Source organism: Clarias gariepinus, chromosome 3, assembly GCF_024256425.1.
Source record: "Clarias gariepinus isolate MV-2021 ecotype Netherlands chromosome 3, CGAR_prim_01v2, whole genome shotgun sequence".
NCBI classification, from domain to species: Eukaryota; Metazoa; Chordata; class Actinopteri; order Siluriformes; family Clariidae; genus Clarias; species Clarias gariepinus.
The window spans coordinates 6,422,989-6,446,992 of record NC_071102.1 but is presented as its reverse complement, the minus strand read 5'-3'; the positions used below and the strand labels follow the sequence as shown (position 1 = coordinate 6,446,992).

Here is a 24,004-nt window from a genome sequence, read left to right as displayed (position 1 = left end):
CACAATATTGCACATATATGTATTGCACAGTACTACTACTGTATCTACTTCCGTTCTCAGATACGATTGGTTGATTCGGTCCATGCCCGAGCACGCTGTATCGTTTTTGAGACCCCCTCTTGGAGCGGACCTGAACGATCGTGTTCTCACCGAACTAAATAACCCAGACTTTAGGGTCGAAAACGATCCCTAATGTGGAAACGCCCTCAAACACTGGACCAACCCTGGAGGAGTCCACATACACTCTTTTGCAGGAAAACTGAATCATTTAGATTTGACTCACTGATTCAATGAGGACGTTATGAGAAATAATTAAACTGAAAAAATGTATTTCAATGAATCAGTCAAATCAGTTTAAAAAAATAATCAAACACTGTCTGCTACAGTTTAAACGAAGCATTCCTTTGAACTAATTAGTTTCAATGAATCAGTCAAGTAGAGTTACAGGTCCATTTGAATCAACGGTTTGAGTACATGTGGCGTACAACAGTCACGTGATCTTCACAGAGCTCTATGTTGTAAATGTGATATTTCTCTTCGAAGGATCTGCATCAGTTTTAAAGACTAACAACAAGTTTAAACTGTTTATAATATCAGACTTTTTATGATGTTTATTTCTGTATTAGATTTGTTTTATTTATTTCATGTTTAAATACATTGTATAGTATACAGGAGATACTAATAAATAATGTAAAGATCACTTTTATGTGGAAACTCCTGGGAAACAAACTACAATGCTAACCTAAACCTAAAGTAGCTAAAATATATACGTAATCACCTTAACTCTCTCATGAGGTCCATTTCGGAGCATATAAACACACACACTCACACACTACAGGCAATTTAGCAATGCCAGTTAGCTTTATCCGTACACACAAGTCTATCTAGTGTGGGAGGGAACTGGAGTCCCAAGTACCAAGCGTCTTAAATCAGACAACATGCAAACTAGTGGCGAGAATCAAACCCATGACCCTGGAGGTGCGAGGGCACTTTGCTAACCACAACGCCACCATGCCACCTCACCTTGACTAGTAAAGTTCATTTGAAAAAGTACCTTACAGTAAGTGTAGAGAGAAATATAGAAAGTAGACTAAAACTTTACAGAAAGGAATAAACACATCAGTGTTCACTTTGGTTAAAGGTCCAGTATTTTACTATTTCATTAACACTTGCACATGTACAGTAACACTAAAGTGTGTGTGTGTGTGTGTGTGTGTGTGTGTGTGTTAATGCTCCAGAAGATGTGTATTTTCATACTGAAACTCTTTTTATTGCACTCATCTTCTGAAAGTGCCATTTCAGTGTCTATGTAAATAAAATGAGTTACTTTTTATATACAGTACGAAAAATATACAGCCAAAAAAATTCATACACACGTCTGGAAAAGAAAAATAGTATAATGTATATTATATTAATATAAGCATAATGCTTTAATTAATTTATAAGAATGTATATTAAAATAATCATAATACTGTCATATAGATCAATATATAAAGTATAGAAAGAAATTTAGTATTAAAATATTATTATTATAAATATATTATTATGAATATATCAAATATATATTATAAATATTTAGTATTAAAAGTCTTTCTTTCTTCTAATTTTTTTGGCTGATTCTGTATTTATATATATATATATATTTGTATATTTGTTTTCTTCTATACATTTATAGGGCATGTCAGGGGAAAATCCCATTGGCTTGTTTATACAAAAATGGAAAAAGGATAAAAAGCATAAAATAAAGAAAAAAGAAAAGAAAAAAAGCGGGTTCCACCTGAATGTCTAAAAATGACTAAAAACTTATAAAAAGTCAACTTTATTTCAGTTCAGTTTTTAACATCAATTCCACATAGCAGCAATAATTCCCAATAAAAATATTTAGGATTTTTCTATATTTTTTATTCTTTTTTAGACATTTGTCAGATTAAAAGGTAAATACCAGATTACTTCTACGTTGATTGTTTTTACTCGTTCCTATAAAACCTCTGCCCCTTTTTTTGACCAATCGACTGAACCAACACAGAACGTAAATCTACGGTAGCACCTACGGTACACCATCATATAATCCAGCTGTCATCCTGTTGAGACTTCCTTTCTCACACTACATTCCCAGTGGTGCAGTGAAAACGTCACGTGATCCACCCAAACAAATCTATCCAAATTGCTTGTAGTGCTTTGCATGGAAATGCCCACTTTATCCGTTCTACTCTACAGTAGCTGCACTGATTCAATCAACGTGGCACAGATCCTGCGAGCGACAACTGAGGACTCATGAGCTGAGACGATGTGCGGGCAACATCCCAAACAAGCACAATGTGGTCTGACCTACTGTTATAAAATATGATGAGATATTAGGGAGGCAGTCGAGCTCATGGCCCCCGCTCTAATTAAAACCAACATGAAAGCGAGGCCTTTGTAAAACAACCTCGTCCTCATTGAACAGGTAACGAGACACTCTTACATCACTGCCGGCAGGTGGCAGGTTGCCATGGTGACTCACCTTGACGACAGGATGTCCGCCTGAGGTTGCTTTGACGGCTCCTCGGCTGCCCTCCGTCTCGTAGTGCGCCCGGTGGTGGGCTTTAGGATGAACCTCGATCTTCAGTTCGAACTGACTGTATTGACTCGGCAAGGGCCAGTCCAGGGGGGGCAGGGAGGACGCCCTACACACACCACACACACACACCACACACACACACACACAAACATACTGTTCATAATTACTCCAAGCTGCAGTGGATATTAATTGAGCATATTAGGAAGAAAAGTCTTGAAGCAGGTAACTCTACAAAGCCAACGTTTAAAATTATTCACCTATTTGAAGCTTTTATCCAAATCGACTTCTAATTCGGCAGTTCAGGGTTAAGAGAGTTAAGAGCAAATAACAGTTGCAAACCTCCGAGCACTCCTGCCTCTCTCGATCTGACACGACGTCTTAAATGATAATGAAGTTGAAGAGCTGGCTGGGAACTAATTGCTTTTGAAGTTATTTATACTAAGCAATTTTAATAGGATTTGAAGAACGTGAGCTAATCCTGCACTCCTGCAGAACGGGTTTGTCACACACAACCACTTTTTTTTTTTATTACTATAGTGCTTAGCTATAGGGGTTTCGATTCCTAACCAGTCTCTGTGCATGGAGTTTGCATGTTCTCCCCGTGTTTGGTGGGTTTCCTCCGGTACTCTGGTTTCCTCCCACAGTCTAAAGACATGCAGATTTATGCAGGGTATACCCCGCCTTGTGCCCTAAGTCTCCTGGGATAGGCTCCAAACCCTCCCGCGACCCGGTACACAGGACCAAGCGGTATAGACAATGAGTGAGTGAGTACTTAAGTTTAGTTCTTTTGTTTGTTCCACTGCAGTTCACATTATTGCACAAAAAAAAAAAAACACTGGTGTGTGACAAATTAAGCTTTTAAATGAGTTCTTCAACTCATCAATCATGAGCCTCATCAGGCAATGCAAAAGGAAAATGAACATCAAACATTAACAAACAACAATTAAATTTGTCAAGTCTTTTAATTCCATTTCAATAAAAATATGACTGATCTGGTTTATTCTGTTACCAGCTAAAATACCTTAAAGACCATAAAAAAGATTTCATCTCTGGCCAAAAAGAATAAACAGGAAATTAGAATTGAACATTTATATATTGAATAAAAATTGAGCTCATCACAAGGCAAGGTAGTCCTGCACAATGGGTCATGGGGGCCTGGAGCATATCCCAGGGGACTTCGGGGAGGAGGCTGAGTACTTACACACACACACACACACACACACACACACACTACAGGCAATTTGGGAACGCCTGTGGGAGGAAACCACGGTAACGAAGGAAACCCACCAATCACGGGCACACACAGACAGACCCAAGGCGGGAATCGACCCCGGACCCTAGAGGTGCCAACCACTAGCGCTAACCACTACGCCACCGTGCTGCCACTGCACAATTAATTACATAAATCTCGAAAGCCTGCGCAATTACAGTATTTAATCGCATAGGGCTTCCATTTATCACAGGTGGTCTCACATAATCTATAAGAGTTTTATTAATAGTTTTTACTGTTATTTTGAAAAACTTAATGAGATCAGCTGTATTATTTATTGTTCACCTAGATTAATCTGTTTGAATACAAACCATGCATTTAATAGTTACGTGTTGCAGTTCAAATCGCAATCGCAATATGTGGTAAAATAACTGCAACATGATTTCCTGGTTAAATTGTAGCCCTAATGCATGTAAATACAAACAAACAAAAACAAACAAACAAAATAATAAGAAGTTTTGATTGAAACAGTAGTTAGATATGAGCCTTGTTTATTATTTACAAACATGTTCTGCACCTTACAGTAGGTGTCAGTTATTATACCAGCAAACCTAATTTCACCAAATTCATTTTTATAAGGTTTTAATTTTTATTCTTTTTTTCATGTCAATCTATACTTTATATCTTAAAGCGTTTTTTTATTTTTCCCTGTAACCCTCTAGCCCACGCTTTCAACAGAACTGTGATCATATCCTAACCTGTAATAAACTGTAATTTCTCCCCTACAGTACGGACTAAGACACATCATCAGCCCTTTCTTAGACTTGCAGGTAAAATCCGGTGCATGTAATAAATTATCCCACATATCAGCGCGGTGTGTCTGTGCTTGCAGGCTCTCATCTGCCGAATGAAAGAGCGCTGGCGAACATCTCCGAAGGGGGTTTGCCCGATGACTGAGGAATATTAACTCAAGTTGCTGCAGGAACGCTGTTTTATTCCAGGAAACAAAATAAAGTGCTGTGTACAAACTACATACGAGGCACTTTGGGGGGAAAAAAGCTACATAATGACGGTAATGGATGGTAAAACGCAGCAGCAGAGCGTGAATCACAGGGCCTGAGACTCTACACACAGGAGCACTTCCTCGCTGAGTCACAGAGCGAGCTGAGACCGAATCGTACCGTGAGACCCTGAGAGACGAGCACGTGGACTGAAATATGGCTCGGATCAAAACGTACGTCATATCTGCTCCGGAAATCAACCTGCGCGTGTCGAATTCTGTTAGCAGAGCACCAAGCGTGGATTTAAAGTGATTGACATGTAGGCCAAGTTATGCCTGTGTGTGTGTGTGTGCTTCTTTTATGTGTCTTGTTTATTTGCCGGCTAACGGTTTGACAAACAGGAATGTTAAATACTTTCGGAATTCAAACAATGCTGCTATTCAAAGCGAACTTTTTTCTGTTCCAGAACCAGAAATCCTCAAAGCCTAAAACAGGTAAATCCAAGTGTGTGTGTGTGTGTGTGGGATGAAGTGGTGTATATATTGGCCTCAGCGTGTGTTTTGCTTTTCCTCTGGCGCTCTGTATTAAACTGCTGATTTTCGAGGTTCACAAAATTTTACCGCAAATTTCCTCCAGGTCTAAACCTCACTGAAACGACTCCTTTATGCCAAAGCATACAGAAACACACACACACACACACACACACACACACACACACACACGTGAGAACACTCACAAGTATTAGCCTGAACTGAGTCCTACATTATTTTTTTTAAAAAAGGAGCAAAATTAGTTTTACAGTAAAAATCTTTGATGTTAAATTCAAAAGGGGTGACATTTACATGGGGAAGGAAGGAAACCGAGAAAAAAACAAAAGGTGCATTAAGAACACATGAAGACCTTGTGCTAGTTCAGACTGTCACGGCAGGCGTGCTACTGAAGAGCGGAGAAGTACTGTAGCTCTTATAAACAGTAGAAATGAGCAAAAAAAAGGCGAATCAGTTACATACGGTATGGATTCTTTGTGTGGCGATCTACTCCCGGGACGGATTATGAGTTGTGTGGGCCCCTGGGCAAAACGTTCGCGAGGGCCCCCCTTTAAAAAAACAAAAAACGCCAGCATTGTCTGGGATGGCTAGTTGCTACGTCATCATGCCACTTGTGGGTCCAAACTAGTGCGGCAGTGTTGTAAAAGCAGACTGATGTTGACAAAACTATCTTTTGCTGCTTTTTACCTCGGAAAAAGTGAAAAGAAGGTGGCTTAAGTTGATACAGTAAGTTGGATCTCAAATTATAATCAGTACAGCCTCCCCCCTCCCCTCCCCCCAGAAGCCAGGGGCCCCATGGTAGATGGCCCTCTAAAGGTACAGTACACCCTCCTCCCTAGGGCCTCCTGGTAGGGCCCTCATAATCCGAGGACCCTCTAAAAGCCCCCATCCTCAAAAGGACCCCCTGGTAGCCAAAAGCCAGGACCATAATAGGAGGGCCTAAGAGGGCCTTCTAAAAGTAGGCTCCCATGCACTTTAAAGTTTAAAGTTCCTATAGCAGGGCCGGCCCCACCACCACCAGCACCACCACAATTCAAGGGCCCTTGGCAGCCAAACGCCCTTGGGGTCAGGGGCCCCTGTAGGCAGAGGATCAAAGAATGTAGGCCCTCTAAAATAGACAAACAAAAATACATTGTTGATAAGCGTTGCAAATTGTTTTGGGCTAGGGGCCCCACAGGCCCACTGCACCCCAAGGGCCCCTGGGCAGCGGCCCCTCTGGCCCAGTCCGTAATCCGTCCCTGATCTACTTTGACTCTAAAATCGCTTTTTAAAATAAAAATAAATCGATGGCATGATGGCGTAGTGGTTAGCACTGTGACCTTTCACTTCCAGACTCGAAGGTGTGATTGCCACCTCGAGTTTGCATGTTCTCCCCATGCAGAGGTGTCAAGAAACAAAGTACAAATACTTTGTTATCTTACTTTTTGGGTATCTATACTTTACTGGAGTAATTATTTTTTAGCCGACCTTTTACTTCTACTCCTCACAGTTTCACGCAATTATCTGTACTTTCTACTCCTTAAAATAATTGACCAATCTCGCGATGAATAATCGTGAGTAAAAATAACGATTAATGCTAAACTCCACACCAAGGCAGGAATCGAACCCTCGACCCTGGAGGTACGAGGTCACAGTGCTAACCACTACGCCACTGTAATGTGTATAATGTCTCCCTCTACACTACACCATGAGCAATTTGTAAACACCAACCAGGCGAATGTCTTCGGACTGAGAGTTCCCAGAGGAAACCCTATGAATACAGAATTTTCTGAACGCCATAATAATAGTTGGATTTAATGCACAAAAAGAAATGGCTTTCCTCTCTCCCTCCTAAGCTCTCTTTTCCTTTTCCTCCAGTCCTTTTCCTGTCCTAAACTGTCCCTCCCTCTCTCTGTATCGCTCACGGGAAGGCCCAGGGGAGGAAGTCTGTCATGGTAACCGTAGCTGGTTTGAATGTCAGGGGAATCCTAGGGCTAATAACAGTGTGACGGTTTGCCCGGTGGCCTACAAAGCGCGCCACGTTTCTCCTGAGTCCACCTGTTATACAAAACACGCACACTATTTCCGTAAAAAAAAAAAAAGCACACCGTTCCTCCGTCCACAACGTGGCGAGATGGGATGAGTGAGTGCGTGTGGAAGATGGCGTGCGCTATTGGAAAGGTGTGTTCCTCTAAACCCATGTCTTCCCAGATATCTCAGATGTCTCCACACCGCAGAGAAGCTCGCCTCGCTGCCAACAGTTCCACACAGACCATCTGCTCTGAAAGCCATGCTTCCAGAGACTCTTTTACTTTTATACACACACACACACAAACACTCATACACAGCAGGAGCAGGTCTGGTTGCTGGGGCTGCAGGATCAGATGGCAAGATCATGTATCATGTCAGTGTTGTATGCGAGTATAGCTGTGATGGGATTAGGCTGAACAGACACAGAGCGCAGACTCGCCTGACTGGAGCTTTCACAACCTGTTTGTACGCAGGAGCTGACAGCGTGCACGAAAAATGTGTGTGTGTGTGAGATAGAGAGAGAGAGAGAGGGGGAGAGAGGGGGGGGGGGGGGACAGAGAGTGAGTGAGAGAGAGAGTGAGAAACAGAGAGGGAGAGAGAGACAAAAAGAGAGGTAGAGAGAAGGAGAGACAGAGACAGAAAGGGAGAGAGAGATGAAAAAGAAAGAGACAGAGAGAGAGAGAGAGAGAGAGAGAGGTGAGGAGCGAGAGAGAGAGAGAGAAAAAGAGGGAGAGAGAGGGATGAGAGAGAAAGAGAGAGAGACAGACAGACAGAAAGGAAAAGAGTGACGAGAGAGAGGGAGAGACAGAGAGAGAGGGGGCGAGAGAGAGGGAGAGGTAGAGAGACAGAGAGGGAGAAAGAGAGACAAAATGAGAGAGGGGGAGGGAGCGAGAGAGAGAGACAGAGCTTAACCTGAATATTCCTAACTAACTAAAATTTAAAATCACTACTGTTCAGATAGTTGTTGTTATTGTTGTTAATATTTTCGTTATATATTTATCATTATTATTATTATTATTATTATTATTATTATTTTAATGATTTAATAATTTAAATTTAAATTAAATAAAACTTTTTGGGGATTTTGTTTAGTTTGTATAATAATTTTTAATTTTAATATAATAATCTTTCATATCGAATATTTTTTATAAAGTTTGTATACAGTATGTTTATAAATTCAGATTGATGTTATTTATTAATGTTTTAGAATTGCTTTGGCAACAATGTAACATTTCTGTTAACATTCAAGCCATTAAAGCTCTTCTGAACCCAGGATCTTTAAGGGACCTCCACTGATTTTTGGTTTGAGAGGCCAAAGCATACACACACACACACACACACACACACACACTACTATCACCTTCCCAATGACCTGCTCTTCACAACACACTCCAAATTTACACAGCAAAACAAATGCAAATATTATTCTTTACATTTCTATCTGTGCAGAAGCGTGTGTGTGTGTGTGTGTGTGTAAGAGAGAGACATTAGCTCATGACATTATACACATTACTATTTCTATCTACTATAATATTATTAAGCAGGAGGTCAAAGTATCCGCGTTCTTTGAGGGTTTAACCCCCCCTGAGTAACATTCGTGCTATTCTGGCCTATGACCTCTACCTCTAATCCCATAAAGCTCTGAATTCCTCAAATCTCACCCTTAACTTTGACCTTTAACCATGTCTGCTAAGCACTATGCACTATCTTACATAGACACACACGCTCAGTCTCACTTCCACTGTTGCTACAAATTACTATGAATTTGATAAACATGATGCATCATGGGTAGTTATACGGTAAGATCATGGCTGATTTTGAAATTTGTGGATCATATTCTTTTAACATGAACTACGTTTCCATGGTCATATTTGTGGTAATTTGTGACCTCCTGTAGTCAACTGCAGGCAACAGTAGCTGACCATCCATGTGGCTACAGGAAACAGGAAGTAAACAGGAAGTAGGAAACAAATGCAGAGCAAGACAAAAGTTAAAATAAAAGTCTCTTGCACACAGCACCCAGGGAACTGCCATGACAGTATGACAGCAGCTACGACGTGCTATGAATAATGTGATGTCATGTGACTGGAAGGAGTTAATAAGCACCAAGACTGTGACAAGCATTTCATCAGAAATCGCAGGTTGCTCAGTGGGGATCTGTGACGCTGGTAGGTGTCTCGTAGATCTTGTTAGTAATCAAGTTTATTGTGGTCTTTAAATTCTTCTTGTTTAGTCATTAAGTCGTGTCTGACTCTTTGTGTTTTCACGGATCATAGCACACTAGAGGATACTGGGGCGGGTTGCTATTTCCTTCTCCAGAGGACCATCTACGGACAATTTGGAGCCATGAGGCTATTTAGACTGTTGGAGGAAACCGGAGAAACCTGGAGGAAACCCACCAAGCACTGGGAGACCATGCAAACTCCATGCACACAGACCTGACGTAGGATTCGAACCCAGAACCTGGAGATGCAAGGTGACAATGCTAACCATTAAGCTATCGTGCCGCCGAATTGAGCATTGCTAATTAAATAAAAACTGCAAAACTCATTTTCTTATATTAACTACTCCATAGATTTAATGCTTGACTAATAAAATGGAAAACACATCTAAAATACTTCGGATGTACCACAATCTATTTTTCTTTCTTGGTCTTTTCCCATTTTTCTTGTTAATTTCCTTTTCCTATTAGGTCTGTACAGATGGCATTAGTTTCACTCAGTGAAATGTCTGCAATAACATCTCCACTGGAATAAGACTCTCACGCCAATGAAGTGTTTAATACGGATATGCACGCTAGATGATTAAGCGAGAGCAAGAAACGTTTTTTTTTTTTCAATGCAAAACACAGGAGTACAACAGTCTCTTTTTTCTCATTCTATTTTACTTGAATTGTTTTCCCACCTTTCAGCCTTGATCATTGCATTCCATCTTTTACTAATCCTTAACAACCTTCAAAACTGTGTTTGCAAATTTAGATTAATATGGTCGGTCACAATATTAAACCAATATTTTGAGTGGAAAGTGAGTCAAATTTTCCTTTCCATCTTGCTGTATTCTCAGGCACCACGCCTGTCACACTTCCTTTCACATACACTAATCTTCGTTTTTTTCATGCACTCAATTTAACAAAATATCAAATATGAAATGCTACTGTTACTGGCATACTTGATCGGTGAATTAAAATATATTCAGTGTGTCTTATCTTATTTTATTGTACATGTTATTTTCTCATTAATCATCAATATCTACAGGGTTTCTCTCACCTGAAAATTGGTGTGTGTCCTGGTTTGGGTTTGCTCCATGTGAAATGAGAGGGCACTGAAAGGAACTGCTCCCCAGCTCCGTCTTTTTTCACTCCGTGTACGGATTCGTCAGCCGGGGAATCGCGGAGCGGTGAGACGTTTCCCGAATCGTCCATGCTGAGATCGGTCTTCCCGGTCTGTAGCGTGGTTGTACAGTCCTGTGATGTTCTTCTGGTTTTGGAGGGGATGTCAGGGTCTGGAGTGCAGCATGGAAAGGGTGTCATGCCTACAGGACTGCCTGTCCAGGTGTCCTCGGTGACGCTGCCTCTCGGCGAGGGGCCCGGCGTCGGTGTTGGGGAGTGATGGGGTGAACCCGAGTAGCAGATATCTGCACTGGAGTGTCGCCTCTTACCGCATGGTGACGTGGGCCGCGAGGATGGACGTGAAGGTGGCCGTGGGCTGAGCCAATTCTCGTCAGTGACGCTGGTGCGCGGTGAGTGGCATGGTGACTGGCGTGGGGAAAGAGAGTGGGTATGTGGGTGGGAAAGCAATGGGGCATAACCCTGGTGGTGGTGATGCTGCTGCTGTTGCCACTGCTCCTCCAGCAGGGTGCCCTGTGGAGAAGCGAGTGGAGATCCGAGTGTAAAACGAGCCGCTGCTTCGTTCAGCTCCGATTCCACGTCGTCGTACACATGTGAAATGGACTCGCATGACGAAGCGTCTGAGAACCAGCTGCGTGAAGACAAGCTGCTGCAAGGGCTTGGGCTCAGTGATGAATCGCGGTACGAGTGATCCAGCGGCAAATACAGGTGGTCCCTAGACAGCGGGCGCTCATGAAAGTCTCCATCCACACCTTTAGACCGGAGGTCAGCCTCATTGCCGTCGAGCTCTTGCTGGCAGCTTGGGGAGATGGAGGTGATCTGGATGCTGGGGCATTCAAAGGCCTTGGGGGGCCTGCCTACACCTCCTCCACCTCCACTGGGAAGATATTTGGAGTCCAGGGACTCATAGCTAGGCTCAAAGGGCTTGTGGAGGGGCTGCAATGTAGGAGAAGTAGAGATGACCTGTGAGTGAGGCTGGACTCCATGCCTCTGGACACCTAGGGGCTGGTTCAACACTGCCGGAGGCTGACCCACGTTCAGGATGTAGAACGATGTGGTGTCATCCGGCTCCAGATCTAAAAAAAAAAAAAGGTAAATAAAAAGAGAATAAGATAATTAAGAATATCACTGATATAAAAATGATTTTATAATCATTCAACATATTTGTATAACTACAAAATTCACATCCACAAAACATAATTACAAAGTAATTACATTCTTAATTAAAATCTTGCGTTCTCTCTCTCTCTCTCTCTCTCTCTCTCTCTTTCTCTCTCTCAGTTTCTTCTGAGCATAATTCAATGGAACTACAGTATATATTATATTTATGATGAGACAGGTTGAATCTTTACAGTTTAAAGTGTTACTAATTTAACTTTTAAGGTCATGACACTTGTCAGCTTCCTAGAAGAAAACAGTGGGAACCTGATTAGTGACTCTGTTCTTATTTCAGGCTATATAACTGAATGATCTGCACAAACAATACTTTGCAGCTATACATGACTAATCGCTACCTTTCATATTGAAACAAAGGTGATGCACCAAAATGGTGACAGTAATTATTCATCATTGTTAGCCAGCTTGCGATTTAAATCTTTTTTCCAACTGCTATACAAAATGTAGTATCTGATAACCTTAGCTTGATTTTACAAAACTAAAATACAGATGAACTATTATCCTGCAGATCCTGTAGTACACAGTTGTGAATAGTCAGCGAGTCAGTGAGCCAGTAAAAGAGACCGTGTTTATGATAATAAGTGTGATTAACTGTACAAGATTGACAACCCAGGCCACAAAAATCTGATTATAGAACAGTGCAAAGTTTAAACTTTATGTAAATTAGTCAGACAGGGTCCTGATCTTGAGAGAATGAATTAAAAAACAGCTTGGTTATGCTTTCTTTAAGTGATATACACGTACAACACGTACACCCAACCAACCCAACTAAAGAACAAACAAACACACCTATCGACCAAAACCAACCAAGCAAAAACAATCAGAAAAACAACCCACTAAAGAACAAACTCACCTACCAACCAACCAAACAACAAACAGCAAAGCAACCAGGAAACCAATCAAGCAAAGAATGAACCAACCAAAGAATAAACCAGTTAACCTACCAATAAACCAACTAACCAGGAAAATACCCAACCACGTAAAGAACTAAGCGACCGAAAAATATATAAGAAAACCCAACTAAAAAACAAACAAACAAACAAACTAACTAACCAACCAACCAACAAAACAACCAGAAAATCAAGCACATACATAATATTGTACCTCCAAGCAACAAATCAACCAGAATTACAGATAAGGTCCTAATTTAGTGAGCATTAATAAAAAATTGAAATAAATCAGCTAGTTATGCTTTCTTACAGTCATATACAAGCCCAACACCTATACTCAACCAACCAACTAAATAAAAAACAAACAAACCCAGCTATTGACCAAACAAATAAAGAACCAACCAGGCAAAACCAAACAACGTACCAACCAACCAACCAACCAACCAACCACAAAAACAACCAGAAAACCTGTCAAGAAAAAAATCTGTCCAAAAAAACCCAACACTTAACCATTCAACAAAACAACCAGAAAATCAACCAAGCAACCAAAAAGAAAAAGTAAACCATCTAACCAACAAACCAACCATCTAGGCATAGTGGTACAACAGGCAGTGTTGCAGCTCTCCATGTGCTTGACCCTAAGCTTGCTTACTGGCTTCACGCGTTCTCCATGTGGATTCTCCAATTTCCTGCTGCCTCCAAAAACAAACTTGGACAGGCAAATTACTTTAAATTATCTGTAGGTACGCATCTCTCCCGTGCACACAATGTCTCCAGGATAGCCAAACAGGCATTAAAATGCTAATAAAGATGAATGAAGGAGGAAGTCAGAGATCATTTAAGTGCAGTGTATGTATTGATGACTAACCAAGGTTTGTCTTTAAGAATAAAACTAAAGGCTAGTGAAAAGGTCACGCATCCTGATACTGATGGCTTGAAGCTAATTGTCCAGACTCGTCAAGATCGTTAATACATCTATGGATGAAATAGTTTTGACACAATCATACTGCATGCACAAATCATTAGATGGGAATGACTAAAATCAATGAACTTATTGTGACCCGCTGATTGGTTCGAGTTAGTGCATGCTTTCCTTTGTTACTAAAGTATGATGTTGCTGACAGCTGTCACTGCCTTACCTGATGACAACGACATGTCAGCAGAGGATAAGAAAGCACATGGCCGACCAAAACACTGCGTTCATTCCACACTTTATGTAGATACAAGACGACCCTGCCTTTTGGTAATAATAGTGCTTCCAAAAGAGTTGGACAGGGATTCTCCATACATGGAGAATGATGCGCTCTTTCTACTCCTAGGATGTCGGCTGCTGATCCAAGCAGCAAATTAAGCGGTCGTTCCCTGTAGTGTGAGCGTGGCTAGTATGCCGTATGTCCCTATCTTTCAAGGCCGGAGTCCCGGGAGACTGATAAGACACATTAAAGCAAGCAACCATACAGACCCCAACCTCTCTCTCTCTCTCTCTCTCTCTCGCTCTCTCCTTTATTGGAGTGCTTTTACATTGTCCCTGCTCGGAGAAGAGTTCCACTGTCTACAGACAAGCCACCGGGGAATCCGTCCAGACCACAACTCTCGCCCCGGGTCAGCAAAGAACGTACAATGCAAACAATGCTCATCTCTCTTTGTACCAGCAGGACAGAGAAGATCATTCTGGACAACTTAATAAAGTCAGAGAGAAAGAGTGCAAAGGAAAATAGGAACTCGCTGGACAGAAACTGCTCCACATTTAGAGCTGGAATGTTCGAATGGCTAAAACCAGGAAGCACACCCACTTACTCAAATACTGAATCCACACACTTACACACTTATACACTCACACGCATCCCTCTCCGCCCATCAAGTTGGGAAATACATTCAGAAACAGGCACATGATTCAGTCTGTCACCACTACATGGTAACCAGCTCTATTAATAACATCAGTTAAAGAGCACTGTGTCTCTCACACACATATTTGTCTTACTAGCCATTTGAAGACCTTTTCATTAACACTATCTATGCAGCTTATTAATCTAACCTGAATAAGCTTTTCGCTGATCTAGCCGAACACAACAAAAACACGCTTTCTTCGTGAGAAACAGCAAAAACGTAAGGTAGTCAGATCATTGTGGGGACATTTGGTCCCAGCCAAATTACACACACGCAAACATCATCACCAAAAATTGTCCCTCACTGTATTAGATGTCATTGGCGTGCTCCCACTGAATGGGTGGACCGAGATAGCTCACATACTTACACTAGTCCTGCGCTATCCTTCAACATTTAGCACTATAAACCTGATTATATTCCCCCAATCAATTCCACTGATGTCACACTCTGGACTTTCAAAAATCACACATTTTTAACTCTATTTAAACACATAAACGCAAGCAGGAAATAATACGTGATCATCTTTTTTGACCAGCACTCATACTCTGAGAAGTCTGATAAATATGGAACAGTGTCTGGCTCTCTCTCCCGCTCCCTTGTAATGGATTTATTTATAGCAGTCCCACATGACCCGCATGTCACAAGACATCCGTATCCGTGACAACAGAGCTTTGTGGACAGGAGGGACACGAGGCCAGAAAGTCACACACGACCATGCCCTTTGACCCAGGAAGAACACTCGGCGCATCCAAATGATCATGTTCACATGGTCAGGCAGGTCAAATCTGATTTATACATAAAAAGAAATAATTTATTTACATATAAAGGACATGATGGACATATGTGACTTCTTTGCAGATAGATCCGATTTGTTTATAGATTTTTAGATTTATTACCACTTGGACTAATATCTTGTCATATAGATTTATTTACAGATAAACCTGTATAATTATGAAAGCAAATCTGATTTAGATGAATCTGATTTATTTACAGATAGATCGGATTTATAGATATGGTTAATTCTGCACATTTCAACTGATCATACGATACATCATATAATATCATCACATGTCATATCATATCATATCACACCATAGCATACCATATCATATCATATCATATCATATCATATCATATCATATCATATCATATCATATCATATCTTACCACGTCATGTCATAGCATAGCACAGCATAGCATAGCATAGCATAGCATAGGTTACCATAGCATACCATAAAATACCATAGAAAACCATAGCAGAAGTAACTCAGTGGTTAAGGCATTGGACTACGGTTCAGAAGATCCCAGGTTCAAACCCCACAACCACCAAGTTGCCACTGTTGGGCCCTTGAGCAAGGCCTTTAACCCTCAACTGCTCAGATGTATAATGGGATAAAAATGCTCTGGATAAGAGCGTCTGCTAAATGTAAATATCATGTTATATTATATTATACTATACCATACCATGAACCTAACAATAAACACTGATTTAACTTTTCAAAATAAGCCATATTTAAAATTATTTGAAATCAGTTACAAAATGTAGTCAGAACTTTATTGGAAAAAAAACCCCAAAAAGTGCTGTTTATGGAGCTGTGTTGTTGCACATTAAAAGCCTCACTGACGCATATCTTTAATAAGACAAAACGTCTATCTTCTCTATTCTTGATGCATTACCCCATAATAATAGTATGCAAACAATGAGCTAACATATGACTCAAAGACTACTCTCTCTCTCTCTCTTTCTTATTCTGCTTCTCTCTAGCACATTTGCTTGAGAATTCAGTGGAGATGGCAAAACAACACGTTGCGGTTTCATCTCTCAAAGAACATCAAATCGTCCCAAGTTTACTTAAGACACACATTGCCGGTGTTCGTCTCCATATATATAGATATGCTACTTAAAATGGTGAAAAAAACATATAATACCACCTCAAATAACACCACACCAACAAAGTTATTTAATAATCAATAAGAATCTAAAGATGATCTGTCGGTTATGGTTCGGCTTGGCTGCAACGAAATATTCTTGTGCCTTAGTCAGGTCATGCTTGAAATTTAAAGCGCTGCCCTTTAACCCTTCTCCCAGCCTTACCCCCAGTGCCCAACCCAAGCACACTTGCACATAAACACATAAACACTTAATCCATTGAATTTAGAGACAGCTACCTGATATCTGCTCATGGCATCATCTTGAAGCCAAGTGGGAAAGTACCCTGCTCAGGCGGGATATAACCACCTGCCTCAGGAGATTTAGAAGGAAAACAATTGCATTGGACCGAGAAAAAAGGTCCCACTGACAACGCAAATAACAATATAATCAGGGGCCATAATGAAACTTAAAAACCATTTAAAGGAAGGTAAATTGAAAACATGGCTACAATAAGGAGGCAGAGCCACACCAAGAAAGAAAACTACACTGAGAAATCATGTGTAGAATTTCTATTTGTCTTACAGAAGAATAACTTGACAGAACTTGGTACAGTAGATACACTGCATGGCCAAAAGTATGTGAACACCTGATCACTTCCCTACATGTGTGTCTTCCCCAAACTTCCCCAGACTTTTTACAAATATTGCTGCATGCTGTACCATTACAATTTCCCTTTACTGGAACGAAGAAGTCCAAAACTGTTCCAGCATGACAATGCTCCTGTGCACAAAGTGTGCTCCATGAAGACAAGCAAGAACTCCAGTGACCCTTACAGAACCCATTGAACTTTGATGACTCCACTCCATGCCTCCTCGCCTATCACCAGTGCTTGATCATCTTTCATCACCTGCACCTGTTTCTTACCACATCATGCCTTAAAGTAGATGTGTTTTAAGCCTGAATGATTCATAGGTCACTGTGTAGCTCAACAAACTAAAAACATTCCTTTGAAACTAGTTAGGTACACAGACTGGACTAAAAATGAAAGACAAAAACTTGCCAAAAAAAAAAGTCCTTCAGGAAGCCTGGATAACCACAGTATTTCTAAAGACTACGTTACCAATTAGGCATGGGAATTACCAGTCTCCACCTGATAGGAAATTATCACGATACTCAGGAGGTTGCGATTCTCTAAATATCAGGATTTTATAAATATCCCAACTCGATATTATATATTTTTTCCAATTTTCTTCCAATTTTAAGACCTTAAACCCTTAAAATAGTTTTTTAATTTTCCCAGAACTCAAAAGTTTTATACCTTAGCTTTATTCACCAGTTTTACAACTAAATTCAACATGCGTAATTAAATGTAATATTCGTTTTCTCACTTAAAAACCAAGTGCAGCATTTAAACAATACAAACTAACCTTAAATCCAAGAGTTAACTTTAGGTAAAAAAAAAAAACAAAAAAGCAAAATTTTTACTAAGCAACATCTCTGTCATCCGCCATAATAATTATTTACCCCACAGATGCCTGCGGAATAGTTCAGAGTGCACCACCTGTAGGATTTTAAAAAAAACAGTGACGATATATTTCCATGCCTCCAAAGTCTTCAACGTGTGTTGATCATTTGTGAGCATGCAGACGCAGCTTTTAAAACTTGTGTTTCAAATATAAACATGGTGTTTTGAGAACGGTATAAGCGTGTATAATGAGTGGGTTTGAGAATAATTCACTCACAGAGAAAAAGGAAAATTGGAGGGGAGGCACAGAATCGATTATGTTCTAGGCCAATCAAGCTGATAAGCAGCCAGGTCAGGTCATTGGCTGGTCAACCAGTGCATCAGTATAATAAATGTAAAAACAGAAAGAAAAAAAAAGATGCACAAATCAGCACACAAAAGAATTACAATCATAATTATAACAGAATCAAATTTTTCCTTCACCTCTATTAATAATACAAGCAAATTTGGCCCTTTGGACGAAAGAAATATGAAGAAATTAGTTTTTTTTCCCCATAGTCCAAATACATGCAGATTAGGCTAATCGGCATTTCCAAATTTTCTGCAGTGTGTAAATGTTGACTGGAGGTTTCTACCACGGTCGAAGAAAATGGAAATAAATACAATGGCCTCCACAGTCCCTAGTCGGACTACAGAGGTTCCTAGATGAATGGATGGATGGATGGATGGATGGATGGATGGATGGAAGGGATAAGTGTAATGACCTTGTTATAGGTTTATTCCTGAAATTTGACAAACTTAAAGATTGAATCATGATTTACACAGAAACCAATCCGAGAGTGGAGGGAGAGAGCATCTATACTGATGACATCATATAGTGACATGTGATCTCATCTTTTGTGTCATTTTTAGCGCAAGGGTCCAGTAATAAATATTGAGAAAAAACTTTAAAACTAAGATCCTAACAAAGTTCTCATACAAAAAAGTAAATTAAAAACATTAAATTAATCAAACTAAGAAAACGCAATTGAAATCACCGAGTTCAATCATTTTATATTCTCGCATGCAAAACTAAAATGGGCGTGGCTTCATAATAAACTGATAGGGTAACTTGCCAACATTTTCGCAGCAACCTATTTTACAGCGAGTGTACCACTAGGAGGACGGCGGCTTTTAGACGAGTGTGTCGAGGTGTCCCTGCTTAGAGCTGTTGCTCATTAGCGTGATCTGGTTAAATAAGGAGTCCTAAGCGGCTTTGCCGTTCCTAAGCTAATAACAGCAGGAAATCGCTACAGCTCACCGCACCGCGCCCAGGCCGCTCTGAGATATGACGCAGCCGAGGGTTGTTGTGCCTGGCAGGGTAAATGCAGGACACTGTTCCCTCTCTGGATCTAGTCTGCACCTGTGTATGTGTGTGTGCGTGTGTGTGTGTGTGTGTGTGAGGGAGTGACGTCACCCAGGGATGCTCATTAGTGGATAAAGCAGACAGAACAAGTATACACACTATCAAAGGAACAGTGCATCACAGTAAACATGTACCAATGAACTCTCTTTCTCACACACACACACACACACACACACACACACACACACACAATTTTAATATATCAATATCTTTTTTACAGTATTTCATTCATAAGTTTAAATAATTTAAGAACAAATGGCACACATATGGTCAAATTTGAACATACGTGCATACACACACATATACACACACACACACACACACACACACACACACACACACACACACACATCGTTTTCATGCTGTGAAGTGTAAACCTAACTTCCTCTCAAGGTCAATTCCTGAACTACAATACTTACACAACATCCTGGCTTCTGCGAGCAAGTGTGTTAGTGTGTGTGTGTGTGTGTATGTGTGAGTGCGTGCATGTGTGCGCGCACACTTTTGTTCTGTGGGGACAGGTGTAACCTAAGCCAGGGTTCCCGTTGAGAAGCAGCGTTGTCTCATTAACAGCAAGCTTCTCTCTTTGCACCAAAAGTCCGACAGTCTTCTCTCATTCACTTCAATGTACCAAAGAATGTGACTACATTGATAGGGTTTAGCTTAAGAAGAAGAAGAGAGAAAAAAAAATAGGAGAAAATGTGCGTCATCGCTGAGCATGCAGTAGCTTGGCGAAAAGGCTTTTATTCCGCTCCTGTTTCTAAGAACTGCTGGCAGAGTGCCTTTACTTTTAAAACACAGTTGCTGGCACAGGCCTCAAACTAGCACACAACATGCATACACACACCTGCAGGTCTGTCCGCACAACAGATCCTGTCTGCAGCCTGTCAGTGTGTGTGTGTGTGTAAGAGAACTTTACTAAGTAAGAGACGGGTAAACAGTAAGAAACTTAGCGTATCTTATCCAAAGGTCATTCGTTTTGCTTGGGATTGAAATAATCTAGATTGTAATTCCCAACTGTCAACTGTTTTCATCTGGTGCGGTACTGTAAAATCCATCAAACCCTAGCTAAAGCTTCGGACCTTTTAACGATCACCTGATCTGAAATGTAGCCTATTTCTCTGACCCGAGGTCGCTTACATCACCGACGAGCGGCGGACGTCTGCTGTGCTGCCCGACGGTGGTATAAGCCAACACAGACGTATGTTTGCCTTTTAAATAAAGCTCTCTGATTAAGGCGTCCCACACCGTGATAACGTTACAGGATCAACAAAGCTCAGCTGGCAGAAAGAGCCATTGCTTCAGGTCCAGCCGCTCTGAACCGTGTCCGACACAGGCATATTTATTTTCTTATGGAGATCTATGGGGACAAGGTGTACTGTGACTCTAATGTACAGTTACTGGATTCCTCAATCTCACAAGGCATTATTCCAGGAAGGTATTCACCATAACCAAGAGCTATCTAATATAACAAAAAGTGGATATTCTACCGTACTAAAACTACACCATAGACAGGAGGATATTGTGAAAAATCGGTTTGAATAAACGATACATCTTCTCTGAAGAAATACGGAACAAGACCAACCATGACCAAACTATATTTGCATTAAGAAAGCCAATTGATTTTATAAAGGATAGTTTCATTGTAGTGCACATTAAACACAGTGCACAAAAATGTCTTTCTACATAAGGGTGCAGCTCAATTTGCAAGTAAAGTTCTCATCATTTTATATAAAAGATTTATCTGCAAAACTCTCAAAATTACAACAAATTGACAAAAGTCCCCGACTTACAAACGCATTGCGTTCCAGGAGCACATTCATAAGTCGGATTCGTTCGTAAGTCTGACAAAGTGAGTCTTATACACCTTTGACACAAATATACAATGTAAAGCATAAAAAACCAAACACACAGGTTTGCTGTTTTGGTTCTACATTATACTCTCACGAGACAGTACCTTTAAATCGTGATTGGAATCCCAGTGACGCAGCGGGGTCAGCTGACCTCGTTTAAAGGGATCCCCAGAAGACGTCGGGGAAGGACAATGCTACATGGTGTTTACTGTGCGCTTGAACGGACAGCATTTTGTCTCAGAGCTGTGAACTGTCTGTCTCGTTAAGGATTTTCCGAAATGAGGATTATTCCCCTTCGAGACAGCTTTACTGACTCAGTTCTCCCGAACCCCCACACACATACAATATACCAGACTTTGGACATTTTATACAATCATTTACACACTGAAAATATTGTATATAATTGTAATTGTAAGTGTCTATTTTTTTGTACAATACACGTGAGCTACTTCCGTGATTTGTTCCGTTCATATCTACTGATATTCATAACTTGAATGTTCATAAGCCTGTGACTTATTGTATGTGCAAAGTATCTTTGAGAACTTTTCATGTAAAGAATGTTGAGGTTGTTGATTCATGCAATTATCCATGAGACAGCCGCACGATGTATAAAATCATATAGTAATTTTCACATCAAACATTCACGATGGGGAACAATGCGATCTCAAAGCACTTGAACGTTGCATGCTAGCTGATGGTTCGAAAATGCAAGCAAACGTATTTCACAAGCACAAAATCTTCACACAACAAACAAACGAAAAAACATCCAATGCAGTCCAGTAGTTGTCCAGCAGGAGATCAGACTGGTTGGAGATCACGAGATGGCTAAGGTGCCTTTAAATAGTTTGTTTTTAGGATTTTTATGATTTGTCCTGCTACCATATGACTAATTGGTTAGATCATTTTATTGATTAGTAAGGGTCCAGGTATTCTAATCATTAGCACTGCACTAGTAACTTTTGGTCAGCTGTCCTGTAAACCTGTCTTGTGTTACTGTCTCTATTGCTGCTGGATTTCTGGAATCTTTTGGGACTTTTTGTAAATAAAGTATCTACTGTATGTTTGTATGTATGTATGTATGTATCGATTTATCTATCTAAGTGTCGGTGCTAAAGTCTGGATCGCTTTTATTACTTTATATTTTGCTTCCAAAGAGCCAGATATTCTTATGTACTCTTGAGGAACCTTTTTGTCTCATATTTTTGTCTCTCATTTTTAGTCCAGTCCCTGTACCTGAGCAATTTCAGAGGAATTTTTTTAAGCCACACAGTGACCTATGAATCACTCAAGCATAAAAAAATCGAACTTAAGTCATGACTGCCCGAGGTAGACATGAGTTATACTTGTGATGCTGAATTCTGAGCGGTTGGAACTGAGGAGAGGGGAAATGAGGTTGCTGCTGATCGGTTATTACATAAACAGTCGTTTTTTAAAAACTGTATCCTTAGGCACTTTGCAGTCTGTCGCAGTGAAACATTAATTTCCATTTCATTTCATTTCATTTTCATTTAAACTACATCACTGTAAATTACATTTATGTATATAGCCTTTATTAACTTCTATTGAATTTATCTCAAATGTCTTAATCCTAACCCAATTCTAAACTTAATTCTAAAATGAATATTAACTAATGCTCTGACTCAAAGATAACATATACATAACAGGTATAAAGAATGACCCACACACACACTCACACACCATCATCACTGAGGGAAAATCCCTCGCATGTATGTCTACCCTTAAATTATGTGCTACCTTCAGGGTGACTCAGATTCAAAAATAAAAGTCATGGGCGTATAAGAAGGGACCACTCACACACCAGCACACTCACACACATCACTTAGACGATCACCCCTCCCTCCCACCCTCAGCCCCTCCCTCCCTCCCACCCTCAACCCCTCCCTCCCTCCCACCCTCAACCCCTCCCTTCCTCCATCCACTGTGTCGCTATGTGAATGCGAGTTACACAGCCAGAATTACACAACGGTTCAGAAACTTACATTTTGTAAGACGGTGAGAAAGGGAAGGAAACGAGGTGGTGACCCAGCGCCAAGTGGGATCAGACACACTGATTAAGACAGCGTCAGAGAAACGCGCATCGTTTATTTGAAATTTTATGCATTTAACAGCTCTGGAGGCGGCACATGGTTTAGGACTGATTCTAGTTCACCATCAGCAAATAACCGAACTAATAGCTAATCTAATGTCAAAGAAACATTTTACTACACACATGATTGTACTGTAATCAGGTTTATCAGGTTTAATACATCAGAAATAAACCCATGTCAGACCAGACACTCTCAAGTATCTTCCATCTCTCCTTCATTTTTATAACCGAGTAAAAATAACAACAAATTAATCTCTAGTACTTATTTTAAGCATTTCCATTTGAGTGCTACACCCAACTTTCAGGCCAAACACACAGTTCTGAAATGAACAGCTGTCTCTCTGCTGAATCTGAGTAATATGTTCCCTATGATAGGAGCAGGACCTTTCTATTTTACCTCACTACTCTGCAGGGGAGAAGCGTGCCTAAGTTATAAAACATGCAATTAAATTATAATTAAGGCTACAAATGAGTTTTAACTAATTCAGCGTGGCACTGAATCACTTAACTGTGCAGGTGGGGAATTTTAGGCGGGGGATTTTTTTATTTTTTGTTTTTGCTTTGGGGTCGTAGGCATGCAGACATTTCACTGGCCTTTATGTGTTCTGTGTATGTCTGAGAAAATCGGAAAATCGGTCTGGGTCAGACGTTCACAGTGATAAAATGAGGTCAT

General features: G+C 40.5%; 1 protein-coding gene across 1 annotated transcript in view; it reads right to left on the bottom strand.

Moving 5' to 3' along the window:
- nfatc3a (nuclear factor of activated T cells 3a) overlaps nt 1-24,004 on the bottom strand; it is an 82,039-nt gene that overhangs the window by 48,977 nt on the left and 9,058 nt on the right. Inside the window, exons 2-3 of the mRNA XM_053492476.1 lie at nt 10,596-11,751; nt 2,504-2,666 (exon numbers count right to left, since the gene is read on the bottom strand). Of these exons, the coding sequence (XP_053348451.1) occupies nt 2,504-2,666; nt 10,596-11,751 (1,319 nt within the window). The remainder of the gene's footprint in view (nt 1-2,503; nt 2,667-10,595; nt 11,752-24,004) is intronic.